At 46.4% G+C, this 14,496-nt stretch overlaps 2 protein-coding genes across 2 annotated transcripts in view; both read left to right on the top strand.

Moving 5' to 3' along the window:
• LOC308326198 (protein NLRC3-like) overlaps positions 1 to 14,496 on the top strand; it is a gene marked incomplete at both ends in the record, with an annotated part of 94,273 nt that overhangs the window by 48,916 nt on the left and 30,861 nt on the right. The window lies entirely within an intron of this gene.
• LOC308325670 (protein NLRC3-like) overlaps positions 1 to 14,496 on the top strand; it is a gene marked incomplete at its 3' end in the record, with an annotated part of 45,692 nt that overhangs the window by 9,519 nt on the left and 21,677 nt on the right. The window contains exons 2-4 of the mRNA XM_080778239.1: positions 1,703 to 1,851; positions 2,059 to 3,886; positions 11,190 to 11,358. Of these exons, the coding sequence (XP_080634365.1) occupies positions 2,142 to 3,886; positions 11,190 to 11,358 (1,914 nt within the window). The 5' untranslated portion in view covers positions 1,703 to 1,851; positions 2,059 to 2,141. The remainder of the gene's footprint in view (positions 1 to 1,702; positions 1,852 to 2,058; positions 3,887 to 11,189; positions 11,359 to 14,496) is intronic.

The raw sequence follows: 14,496 nt of genomic DNA on the forward strand, positions 1-14,496 counted from the left end.
TGTTGTCTCAACACAGCAGAGAATAGACTATAGTAATGTTGTCTCAACACCTCTCCAACACAGCAGAGAATAGACTATAGTAATGTTGTCTCAACACCTCTCCAACACAGCAGAGAATAGACTATAGTAATGTTGTCTCAACACAGCAGAGAATAGACTATAGTAATGTTGTCTCAACACAGCAGAGAATAGACTATAGTAATGTTGTCTCAACACCTCTCCAACACAGCAGAGAATAGACTATAGTAATGTTGTCTCAACACCTCTCCAACACAGCAGAGAATAGACCATAGTAATGTTGTCTCAACACCTCTCCAACACAGCAGAGAATAGACCATAGTAATGTTGTCTCAACACCTCTCCAACACAGCAGAGAATAGACTATAGTAATGTTGTCTCAACACCTCTCCAACACAGCAGAGAATAATAGACTATAGTGATGTTGTCTCAACACAGCAGAGAATAGACTATAGTAATGTTGTCTCAACACAGCAGAGAACAGACTATAGTAATGTTGTCTCAACACACAGCAGAGAATAGACTATAGTAATGTTGTCTCAACACAGAGCAGAGAATAGACTATAGTAATGTTGTCTCAACACCTCTCCAACACAGCAGAGAATAGACCATAGTAATGTTGTCTCAACACCTCTCCAACACAGCAGAGAATAGACCATAGTAATGTTGTCTCAACACCTCTCCAACACCACACCAAGCTTCAGAAGGACTTGGACAATGGCTTTCTTTACAGGGTACTGGGCTGAGATCCTCTGAGGTGAAGGAAGATTCTCAGACCAGCCCCTCTGACTAGACAATGTGTCTCACCCCACTAACCATCAAATTAGCACGGTGGCCAAACTTACATAGCCTAGTAGTTATTATGAATATATATATATATATAGTGAAGATATGACACACACACACACACACACACACACACACACACACACACACACACACACACACACACACACACACACACACACACACACACACACACACACACACACACACACACACACAGGATAATTGGCAGTATAATCTGCATACACTATGCACTACACTTTATGAATGTGTGTAGATCAATCATTCAAAACCCACAACATACGGTAGAGGCTCTTTCTAGGGAAAACAAACAAAGAGGAAAGATATCACAATCCCTTACGATAAAAAAAATATATACATTAAAGTCAAAAGCTTCATCCCTTTCCACTGAGAAACACGTTAGCAACATTATCAACAAACTTTCAATTTCCTTACATCATAATAAAATAAATGATGCATGAGATGTTGACACAACAACACAAAGAAGCAGGACTTACAAAGAAACACAGCCAAGTTTTAAGCACGACTATTCACAGCTTCTTGTTTACAATCTGCTACCATCAACATGTATTCTATTCACAGCTTCTTGTTTACAATCTGCAACCATCAACATGTATTCTTAATCATCTTGACATAAACTCATGAAAGAATATATACTGCATCAACAATGTGCTTATGTGTGTATCTGAAAATCTACAATGAAAGTAAAGCATTTTTACCATCAAGATCTCTTTAAAGAAACCCCACAAACACAGTGTAACCCTTGACCCCCAGAAAATGGCACTCTTAAAGTAACAGATTTACATAGAACTGCAGGCATATTTGCCACAGGGTTACATGTAGGTACATATAATAAATATTGTGTTCATGTCCACAGCGTTGTGACTGAGCAGAACCCTGGACTGAAAACACCCAGTCAAACCACACCTGGACTGAAGACACCCAGTCAAACCACACCTGGACTGAAGACACCCAGTCAAACCACACCTGGACTGAAGACACCCAGTCAAACCACACCTGGACAAGGTAAAATATGCTAATACATTGGATGTTCTAACTATTGTCTGTATCAACAATTATATTCAAGTGCAAATAATGAAGCTAAACAACTTAAACTCTGGGAAAAAATCAACTGGTAGCCTATTGTGTTGTTATTTTTGGCTGTTCTTCTTAACAAATTGTGCCGTAAAGGTGTATAGTTATAATAAAACATAAATGTTCTTCTCATTTCAGATGTGGGTCTGCAGGTTGATTTGAACGATTATAAGGTCAGTTTGAAGGTCAGTTTGGACAGTCTTGATGGAGTGAAAAACCACATGACGGAAGAGTCTGGAGACTCCGTCACCAGCACCTACTCAGAGCTCTACATCTCAGCGGGACAGAGTGAAGGGGTTAATAGCCAACATGAGGTGATACAGCTTGAGAGAACTTCCAACATGAAGACCTTCCATGACGATGCAATCGACTGCTGTAAAGTCTTTAAGATCATCCTCCCTGGCAGAGAGGAACCCAGCCAAACAGTTCTGACCAATGGCATCGCTGGCATCGGAAAAACATTCTCTGCACGCAAGTTTGCTCTGGACTGGGCAAGAGGTTTGGAGAATCAAGATATAGATCTCCTGGTTCCCTTTTCATTCCGGGAGCTGAACTTGGTCAGAGATAAGCGGTACAGTCTTCTCAACCTGATCCATGATTTCCACCCAACGTTAAAGAAGGTCACAGCAGAGCAGCTCGCTGCCTGGAAAGTTTGCTTCATCCTCGATGGCCTCGATGAAAGCAGGTCTCCGTTGGACTTCGACACAAATGAAATCATCTCTGATGTCACGGTGACATCATCGGTGGATGCTCTGTTGACGAACCTCATCAAGAGGAACCTGCTCCCCTCGGCCCTCCTCTGGATAACCACCAGACCCGCAGCAGCCAATCGGATCCCTCCTGCATGTGTTGACATGGTGACAGAAGTGCGAGGGTTCACAGACCCCCAGAAGGAGAAGTACTTCAGGAAGAGATTCAGTGAAGAGAAGCTGGCCGACAGAGTCCTCTCACACTTGAAGACATGGAGGAGCCTCCACATCATGTGTTACATCCCACTCTTCTGTTGGATCATTGCTACCGTTCTGCTGGACATGTTGAGGACACACACCACGATAGGACAGCTGCCCAAGACCCTGACTGAGATGTGCTGCCACTTCCTGTTGGTTCAGACAAACACGAAGAAGCAGAAGTATGACGGGACTCATGATGTGAACAAGAAAGAAACAGAAAAGGGGTCTCAAAAGCAGCTCACAAAGACTGACAGGGATGTTCTTCTGAAGCTGGGCAAGCTGGCGTCTCAACACCTGAAGAAAAGTAGCATCGTGTTCGACCAAGAAGACCTGGAAGAGTGTGGTCTTGATGTGAAAGACGCCGCGCTGTACTCAGGAGTGTGCACACAGATCTTCAAAACAGAGAGTGTGCTGTTCCAGAAAACGGTCTACAGCTTTGTTCATCTGGTCATCCAGGAGTTTCTGGCTGCAGTCTACCTGTTCCACTGTTTCACACAGAAGAACATGGGGGTCCTGAACACATTCCTGGGAGATAGATTAGATAGTTGGAGCTCCCTCTCAGACTTCCTGGAAGCTGCCATGGAAAAATCCCTGGAGAGTAAAAATGGCCACCTGGACCTCTTAGTCCGCTTCCTTCATGGCCTCTCACTGCAGTCCAACCAGAGTCTCTTAGGAGACCTGCTGGGTCACACAGAGATCAGTCCCAAGGAGATCCAGAAAGCCATCCAGAACCTGAAGGAGATGTTACGTAATGAAGATGTCTCTCCTGACAGATGTATCAACATCTTCCACTGTCTGATGGAGATGAACGACCACTCATTACATCAGGAGATCCAACAGTTCCTGAAGTCGGAGAACAGAACAGAGAAACTGTCTGAGACCCAGTGTTCAGCTCTGGCCGTCATGCTGCAGATGTCAGAGGAGGTTCTGGAGGAGTTGGACCTGGACAAATACAACGCATCAGTGGAGGGGCGAAGGAGACTGGTCCCAGCTGTGAGGAACTGCAGAAAGGCTCGGTTAGTAGTTAACACATTGACTTGACTGCCAATCACGTCATGTTACGTCGCATCGAATCCATGGCTTGACTGCCAAGCACGCAGTATTGTGTCTTATGGTCTTTTCAGTGGATTAGTATAGATGGCGCTCTTCATCAACGTACTGTATGAATGATGCTAGGTTGCTAGGCAACAGATAAAACGATAGTTACGTATGTAACTACGGTTCTATGAGTCCCGAATGACCGCCAGAGGCGGTGCTTTAAGCATGAATATGTCCTTCGCGCATGCGTCGTCGAGTGTTGTATACAAACAAAGTCAATTTTGACCCCGTGATGACCCGAAGTAGTCTATATCTTCCGGCAGTCTGCAGGGGATCAGTCTCTACAGAATTTTCTCGCGCGAACACGAGGATTCTGAGTGACAGAGTGCCTCTGGCGGTCATTCGGGACTCATAGAACCGTAGTTACATACGTAACTATCGTTCTATTTCGTCCCTGCTGACCGCCAGAGGCGGTGCTTTAAGCATGAATGACTTATGCCAGCCAAGTCACGAGGGATCCTGATCACAAACCATAAGGAGTAGGCTTGGAGGAGTCTCGTAAGAGGACCACGTCCAGCGGGTGGGGAGTGGCAACACTCACCCAGAGGAACAGACAACTCGCTGTGATGCCCATGAGGCAGCGGCACAGATATATTCCAGGGGTACTTCCCTCGGGGCAGCCCATGATGTGGGGACGCTCCCGTTAAGAGTGGCACCTCACGCCAAATGGTAAGGTACGATCACTCGCCCCATAAACGTGGTTGATGGCATCCACAACAGTGTGGGGCGGGCGCTGTCTGGAGAGAGCGCCACCTTTGAAAGGGCCATCGTCACAACGGAACAGCCATTCTGACCGCCGAAAGCATTCGGCAGGTCTAACAAGCGGCTCTCAGGGCCCACACTGGGCGCAATAGTTCCCGCTCGTCCATCCACTCTCCTGGTGGAGGGTAAAACTATGCTAGCCGTATAGGCTGGTTGAGGTGTGTATGTGACAGCACCCTCAGGAGGAACACTGTTCGGCCACAGAGACACTCAGGCCGTCTGAGCTTTGCTTCGGACGCAAGTCACTAACAGACAGGACGTGCCGCTCACGGACACGCTTCGTTACAGCAATATTGATTCTAGCATATCAACATGATATTGCCCCTACATATGCTTTTAGAGTAGGAGATGGGCCCCTGTCTAGGAGGGACTGCGGAACTCCAGACAGGTAGGCAGAGCAGCGCACTAGGTCTTTGCTCTGGCCTCAGTTGGAAATAGGTTCCATCGGTTATCGTACAGTAGCCTGATGGATGTCATGGATGTCACCCTTGAATTCAGGGTGGCATGCCTGGCTGGTTCCACACAGCGGTTCAGGGCCGCCAGTGGCCAAACGCACAGTTGGGGGCGTTGAGCATTTGAATGCCGTATCCGACCGCCTCCCAGTTGGGGAGACCTCTGTCGGGGAGACGCCATGGCGTCCTCCGACTGGGTCTGTTCAGCAGAGGAGACCAAGTACTTCTTGGCTGGGGGGGGGGGGCAACCAGCAGTATGGTGTGACCCTCCTAAATAACTCTGAGGCGCTGGTCGTATCAGAGAGGCAGTGGCAAGGCATATGCAGTGCCTCTGGCAGTGCGCATTTAAAAGGATAGTGCCCTGTGGGCGGTGGTCTGCTTAGGGCCATGTGTGTCAGGAACGATGTAGGTCGTTCTGTTCATACTGGCTATGTGGCAGGACGCCTAAGAAGTCCAGCAGGCTGACAGCCATTTGTGGCGTTCAGGTTCTATGAAACCATCGGATCCTTGCGTCCTGGCCCGGTGGGCTGGGTGTCTCCGTTAGGGAGAACCAGGGAGGTTAGTGAGGTCCAGGGTAAGGAGGTCCACCTCCGCTCTGCCGAGGTAGCCTCTGATTAGTGTTCACCACCACTGGATGGGGTACCGCTCCCCTCATGGAAGCTTTCGATGGGAGGGAGAGCCTACCATGTAGTCCCGCTCTCCACTCAGACAACTTGCCTATAGGCTGATCGGGCGGGGAGGCTGCCCAAGTCAGGGTCCATAGACACCTACAGCAGCCAAGCAAACGTGGCCCTGCCCGATGACTTACGTGATACACGATCGGGGTGTTGCCCGAACGTATGAGAATGTGCTCGCCTCTCCTGTACGGCAGGAAGTGCTGTAGAGCGGAGCACACCACTTGCCGCTCCAGCACATTGCCGTGTTCGGCCCAGTAAACTGGCACGAACTTCATAAACCTGTTGGGTCCCATCAGATTCAAGACATGTCGACACCCGTCTGTCTTGCGTCACAAGGAAGTATGTAGATCGGACTTCCCTTAGTGTGACTGAGGATATACAGCCTCCGTTGCGCCCTTGGGCAGGAGGACACCTCACTCCTGGTCTGATAGTAGGGCTCTCGTCATGTTGCTGAAAATGGCCAATTTGACCCGCCGGATATGGGGGGCTGGCGTCAGAAGGCGCTGCACAGCCCGGAAAGTCACAGTCAGGTCCCTGCGTGGGACGCCAGGGAACACGCTGGCCTCTAGTGTGGGCCGGCGGTGATACGCGAGCTCCGAGGGCAGTCAAGATGATTTCATCAGTGTTGGAGCTCGGCCCTTTGGGAGGCGTGATGTGTCATAGGCCTGCAAGCTGCAGCCTGGTCTTCCCCACCTGGATGGTTCGCTCCAGCGCTTCTCGCCCGGCTGAACCACCTAGTGTTCCTGGCTCCTCAGGGAGCCTACGGAGAGTTGGCCTAGTCTCATCAGTCAAGCTTGACTGTGAAAACCCGGCTTGGCGACGGGCTAGAGATATGATGGACATCAGCCGTCCGCGCTCTGAGGACATGACGCCAATGCCTCCAGTGATACACCAAAGGTGGCTGAGCCAGTATTAACGTTGCCACTATTAGGTGTGAAAAGGAGGCCCCAGTGAGCAGGTTGCCTGTGCTCCTGTACTGGGGTCGAGGTCACCTAGCGTTCCGCCGCCGGGCCTCGTTGGAGAACACAATGAGGGATGCAGTGACAGGCTTGGTGGCTGGCATGTAACCCAGGCCAGCCCTTATCGCCTTGTGCGTTCCAATCTATTAAAGTGTCAAGTCGTAACGGGTTGTCTCAGGACACTTTTTTTCAATCAGGGCAGGGCTGCCAGGATTTCGCCATCGGTATAGAGATGGGAGAAAGCCCTGATCGTCCGCCCGGCAGGCCTGTAGCTGACTCAGGTACAGGCGTGGGGGACGGCGAAGACGGCAAAGCCGCGTCTGCAGTAGGCGCTTGGAGGAGCCGACTGCCTGCTTTAGTATGCGTTCCACGGCTATGCGCATGAGCTGAGAAGTGGGAGGCTGGCTCTGATGCCTGGGAGGCACTGCCTTCTGCATCTTCCTCATAGTCATGGAAGTGCATAGCTTAAGCTGTCGGGGAGAGCACATCAACCTCGAGTCAGCTGTGGCATCAGAGAGGGAGGCGCTTCGGCACCCTCCGAGGTGCCTAGGTGTCATCCGAAGTGAGCATGGACCTCATGTGGGCCAACTCCGCAGATAGCTGAGCCCTCTCGGATCTGCTGTAGCCAGCGGTCAGACCTTTTCCTCCTGGCACACGGGGCAGGACCAAGGTTGGCTCACGGCTGAAGGAGAGCTTCATACGAGGTACAAAAGTGGGAGCTCTCCATTGTGGTGGCACCGGTTACTCTGGACCGGCCGGTGCGCACAAGTCCCAACTAGCCCAGGGCGCGGACGCTGCTGGTTGCTAGGTGTTGGCCGTATGCTGGGGGGAGGAGGCGCGTACGCTGCCTGTACCAGCAGAGGCTTTCGAGGTACAAAAGTGGGAACTCTCCGTTGTGGTGGCACCGGTTCCTTTGGACCGGCCGGTGCACACCAGTCCCAACTAGCCCAGGGCGCGGACGCTACTGGTTGCTAGGGGTGGAGCCGTATGCTGTAGGAAGGGAGTGCGGACGCTGCCTGTACCAGCAGAGGCTTTAACTTAGATCGGCATCTAATGACTTAATACCTGCCGCAGCATGCATTTACGTTTTATGCAAATGCTCATTGTAGCACTTTGAGATTCAACCAGATGTAAAGTGCATCATAGAAACAGCACACAAACGTTGCTGTTAGATACTGTGCGACCTGCATGGTCGCGGTGGGGGAGGGGAGCTTGTACGCTACCTGTACCCCCGGCGGAGGCTTACTTATAAATTATGATAATAAAGTAGCCTCCAGTCAAGTTTTGGACGCTGCTATGTAGCAGCTGTAGTGTTTCCTATGCGAACGCTTATCCCAGCACTATGACATTTATCCAAACTCCAAGTGCATTATTATTAGTGTGGTTGCCCTAAAAGGGCAACCAGACTATTGTAATTTATGTTTGCTAGTCCAGAGCGAAACAAAAGACACTTCCAATACACTAGTCAAGTGTGCACTACTACGCATTCATGCTGGGAGGAGGGAGCACTAACGCTGCCTACCCCAGCCAGAAGTTTGGTTAAATAAACCGACACAAGCTAGTTTTGGAGAAAAGGCTACAACCGATAGCTCCACCAATAGGGGCCACCTGCCGAAGGAAGGGAGCGCGTACGCTGCCTGTATCAGCTGCAGCTAATGAACAGAACAAGCTATACACCGATAGCTGTTAATAAATGCTTGAGCTAACAAACATTAGTAGTAAGTAACATCAAGCTGGCCGTATGCTGGAGGAGCGGAGCGCATACGCTGCCTGCCCTGTACCAGCTGGGCCAACAAACAGTAAAGCAAGCTATACACAGATAGCTTTTTTTATCTTAGATAGTATAATAAGCGCTTGGGCTACAACTACAGGTAGCAGCGCCAGTTAGAGATCTATGCTGGAGACCAGCTGGGCTACAAAAACAAGACAAGCTATAGCCTGTTCATAAACAGCTTTAACTTTAAACTACTGGTAGCTGCTGTGAGCTACGCTGGCAGCAGCGCCAGATACCCTGTGCTGGGGACCAGCTGGGTTAATGGGACCTACAGGTGGACAAACCAAGTTGCACCCACTGTATATGCAAAAAAACTGTTAATGGAGCTCTGGGCTCCAGACATAATAATAAACTTTATTTATATAGCACATTTTCATACATAAAATGTAACTCAAAGTGCTTCACATTAAAATAAGATACAAAATAATACTGTATAATAATACATACTGGTAGCAGCTTCAGCTAGGCCCACTGCTGGGGGCCAGCTGGGTTAACAACCAGACAGGCTATGTACACCAATAGCTATTTAGCTACAGACTATACTGGTAGCAACATCAATACCCTGGGAGGACGCAGGTAGTTGCTCCTGTACCGGGCTAATAATAACAACAAGAATACAAGCTATTCGCAAAGCAGTTAAGCTTGAATGCTGCCAATATCGGTATATGGCTTTGGCCAGCAAGGCTTGTCAAACAGAAAATGCCGGTTAGCCTTAACTAACTTAAGTCATAAGTTATATGCCGACTGCTGAGAGAATGTAGCGACAATGCTTGACATCAGCAGGGGCTAACCAAAGCTTGAAAGTAGCGTGTTTATCAAACGAAGGTAATATGACAGTGTTCTTATCCTTCGGCAAGTCTTATAGTCACTTATACCTCCCAATGTATGAATGAATGAATCATTGTAAAGCGCTTTGAGCACTTGGGAAAAACGCTATAATAATGCAATTAATTATTATTATTATTATAATAATAAGCGCTAGCGTTCACAGTCGAACAAAACTTGTATGCAGAGCAGGGAGGCGGCGCAAACGCAGCCTATACTCACAAGAGGTTTATGCCATGATAAAGTATATCATATCATTTGGACGTCTGTTAGCGTTCGCAGTCGAACAAGCCTCGTCTGCAGAGCAGGGAGGCGGCGCAAACGCAGCCTATACTCACAAGAGGTTTATGCCATGATAAAGTATATCATATCATTTGGACGTCTGTTTAGCGGGGATAGCACCACTTTAAACGATAACGTACCTTTTGTCCGAGGGGGGTTAGCCTTCCTTACCGGCGAGAGAGATTGGACGCTCCTGCGTCCACGTGAATCCGCGAAATAAACTCCATTCATCGAGGAGATAGAAAACCATAGTCGCAGTTCCTGGAGGGCGAACAAACGCTACTCCGACAGGCAGTCACGCCGTCACAGAACTACCGGCGACCAGGTACAGGCACCGTAGCTGCATATTGTATTGCATAGCAATACCTCGCAGCCCAGTGCAAATTTCTCACCACGACGCGCGAGAAAAATTAGAGACTGATCCCCTGCAGACTGCCGGAAGATATAGACTACTTCGGGTCATCACGGGGTCAAAATTGACTTTGTTTGTATACAACACTCGACGACGCATGCGCGAAGGACATATTCATGCTTAAAGCACCGCCTCTGGCGGTCAGCAGGGACGAAATAGAACCAGAAATGAACCAGAAGTGAAAGTCTGCCTCCCGTCCGCCTCAATTTAAACAGAAATGTGCTTTGGATAAAAGTGATACATAAATGCACCATTTACAATGACGCAGCATTTTATACAGCCGGTTCCATGTTTTCCCGATCTCAACCCTGTCTGCATGCACAGGACTGCTTCAATGTCAACCCTGTCTGCATGCACAGGACTGCTTCAATGTCAGCCCTGTCTGCATGCACAGGACTGCTTCAATGTCAACCCTGTCTGCATGCACAGGACTGCTTCAATGTCAACCCTGTCTGCATGCACAGGACTGCTTCAATGTCAACCCTGTCTGCATGCACAGGACTGCTTCAATGTCAACCCTGTCTGCATGCACAGCACTGCTTTAATGTCAGCCCTGTCTGCATGCACAGGACTGCTTCAATGTCAACCCTGTCTGCATGCACAGGACTGCTTCAATGTCAACCCTGTCTGCATGCACAGGACTGCTTCAATGTCAACCCTGTCTGCATGCACAGGACTGCTTCAATGTCAACCCTGTCTGAATGCACAGGACTGCTTCAATGTCAACCCTGTCTGAATGCACAGGACTGCTTCAATGTCAACCCTGTCTGCATGCACAGCACTGCTTTAATGTCAACCCTGTCTGCATGCACAGGACTGCTTCAATGTCAACCCTGTCTGCATGCACAGCACTGCTTTAATGTCAACCCTGTCTGCATGCACAGGACTGCTGGGGGGGGGGGGTCGCGAGACATGGCCAAAGCATCCCTGGGGGTCCCCGGCCAAAAAGGTTGGCCTGGTCTATTCCACAATACTGTTTATGTCTGATAACTAGATAGGAGATGTTTTAGTTAACTTCCATGACAGTGAACTAGGTATCATTTGTTTTGATAATCTCTTATTTAATCTGCATTTACAGACTTGTTGGCTGTAAACTCAGTAAGACAGGTGTTGAAGCTGTGTGTTCAGCTCTCGGCTCTAATCCTTCCCATTTGAGAGAACTGGACCTCAGTAAAAACGACCTGCAGGACTCAGGACTAGTGAAGCCGCTCTGTGCTTCACTGAAGAGCCCACACTGTGGACTGGAAGTTCTAAAGTAAGATACATTTACCACTTTTATTATGATCACTTCTGTTTTATTATGTACTGTATTATGTGAATATAATATGAATGCTGTGGTGAGAATGTATTAACCCATTTTGGGCGGGAACCCTTTTTGGTGTTAGCATTATGTTATGCTTTAGCTATTGAAAAATAGCAGATCTACAAGCTCGTAGCGAGCCACCGAGTGTCGCGCTACGAGCTTGTAGGTCTGCTATTTTTGAAAAATCAAAGAACGACTGACATAGAAACATAGCTTTTTCAGAAAGCTGTCGGGATGTAGAAGACATTTTTAGAATCTGATCTCAGGTCAAAATAAGCTTGATGGTGAGACATGGTAGGTGAATAGGGGAAAAAAGTGAACTAATAGCTATCACAATGAAACTTCTCCAGTTGATTAATTATATTAAGACTAAGATATTTTGTATTACTGAAATGATATGTTTAAATATGCAAATTAGGCATTATATGTGCTAATTTGCATACATTCCGGGACGATAAATCTGAAGATCGGATAAAGCCAGGTTCAAAAGTATGGTTTCATTTTGTTGACATATTAGAGACAAAGACAATTAGGGGATTTTCGATATCTCTAATTATCACTCCACAAATCAGAAAATAGTGTCAACAGGCATAAAAAAAACAAATATTTGCCATGTTTTACGAATAAAATGTGATGTAAATCAGGCTGTGAATGAGAAATCAACAAACCCTTCTGTAAGTTCCTGCAGAATATAGTTATGAATAAGACTGTAAAGTTGTGTGTATGTGACTGTGTAGGTGTATGTGAGTGCAACTGAAGTGGAGATTCTTTGTCCCAGGTTTGAGGAAAACTCATTTTGAGAAAACGGCCTTTAAAGATTTGTATTGTAAAATTCCAAAACGTTTTATTTGAAGCCACTATTATGAGACAAAATATCTCATCCAAACCTTGGCATCAACGTATTATGCCATATATCATTAGAAAGGTCTGGACCTCGAACTGACTGTGGTTGGATCCAAATATGGTCACTTCCTTTGTACCAACAACCAATCATGAAAATAGATAGGGTGGATTTTCACCCAGCAAAACGAGCTGTCATTGGCTAAAATAAACTACTAAAATAAACATCTAAATCTGTATTTTGAATGTTTATTTTGCTTTAGTTTGAAAGAAAACATGTTTAGGAAGCAAAATAGCACAAAATTGAAAAATCATGAATTCACTTGCCATGTCTCGCCTTAAATGCTTGTTCCAACCCGTCACTTATGTTCTTAGTTGGCCGCTAAAACAAATAACATCTGAGAGGTTATGATCTTCTTTTTCTTAATATTGGGGGAAATCAAACTAACATTCAGTCTTCATAGTCTTTGATATCTAAATTGTTATCATCCTGTTATTCTGTGCTGTCATGGTGTTGTCTATTCCACACTCTAAATACTAGATAACTAGATTTGTTCCAGTTAACTTCCATGACAGTGAACTATAGGTATCATTCATTTTGTATTGATAATCTCTTATTTAATCTGCTTTTACAGACTTGCTGGCTGTAAACTCAGTAAGACAGGTGTTGAAGCTGTGTCTTCAGCTCTCAGCTCTAATCCTTCCCAATTGAGAGAACTGGACCTCAGTAAAAACGACCTGTGGGACTCAGGACTAGTGGAGCTGCTCTGTGCTTCACTGAAGAGCCCACACTGTGGACTGGAAGTTCTAAAGTAAGATACATTTACCACTTTTATTATGATCACTTCTGTTTTATTATGTACTGTATTATGTGAATATAATATGAATGCTGAATGTATTCATAAGCTTGATGGTGAGACATGGTAGGTGAATAGGGGAAAAAAGTGAACTAATAGCTATCACAATGAAACTTCTCCAGTTGATTAATTATATTAAGACTAACATTTTTTGTATTACAAGTTTTCTGAAATGATATGTTTAAATATGCAAATTAGGCATTATATGTGCTAATTTGCATACATTCCGGGACAATAAATCTGAAGATAAGATAAAGCCAGGTTCAAAAGTATGGTTTCATTTTGTAGACATATTAGAGACAAAGACAATTATCACTTCTGTTTTATTATGTACTGTATTATGTTAATATAATATGAATGCTGTGGTGAGAATGTATTAATAAGCTTGATATCATGGTAACCCAAGCCTATGTGTCTGAGTAGACGTTAAAATTACCCAAGCATGTTTCAAAGTGTAAAATCTCTTTAAGGCGAAGGTATCGGCTACTTCATCATATAACAGCGTTTCTCACAACGCGTTGAGGAGTTTGTAGATCTGCTATTTTTGTCTTGCGACCCGCTGTAGCTACGCCACAGTTATCAAGTTTCTTAACCCATTCTGACCTGAGATCAGATTCTAAAAATGTCTTCTACATCCTGACAGTTTTCATTCTGACCTGAGATCAGATTCTAAAAATGTGTTCTGCATCCTGACAGTTTTCATTCTGACCTGAGATCAGATTCTAAAAATGTCTTCTATGTCAGTCGCTCTTCGATTAAAAAAAATGGCGCGCTATGAGCTTGTAGATCTGTTATTTTTCAATAGCTAAAACACCAAAATGGGTTCCCGCCCAAAATGGGTTAATAATATGTCCACGACAAATCCGATATTTTATAATTATTAAAAAACAGCGAATTAAACATTATAAATGAATTCATTCATTTATTTATGTATGTTTTAATCTGGTGTTTCCTGTCTGCATGCACAGGACTGCTTCAATGTCAACCCTGTCTGCATGCACAGGACTGCTTCAATGTCAACCCTGTCTGCATGCACAGGACTGCTTCAATGTCAACCCTGTCTGCATGCACAGGACTGCTTCAATGTCAACCCTGTCTGCATGCACAGGACTGCTTCAGTGTCAACCATAGGCGGCGGGTGCGTTTTACTTTTGGGTAGGCTATAGAATTGAGTTGGGGGGGGGACTCTCGCAGCCGAGCGAAGCGAGGCCGCCGCCGCGGATTTATTTATTTATTTATTTCCCAGATGGTCTAAAAATGAGTTATTTAGCATACTTTTACCAATGAATTAGCCGACTTTTGGACGTCTTTTTCTCAAGTCTCGAGAGTCAGTCAGTCAAGATTACCCGGCGGTGTTGCTGCCCCTCCCGGGAGTCGCGGCTCAT

The sequence above is a fragment of the Protomyctophum bolini genome (genome assembly GCF_963924005.1).
Source record: "Protomyctophum bolini genome assembly, chromosome: 2".
NCBI lineage: Eukaryota > Metazoa > Chordata > Actinopteri > Myctophiformes > Myctophidae > Protomyctophum > Protomyctophum bolini.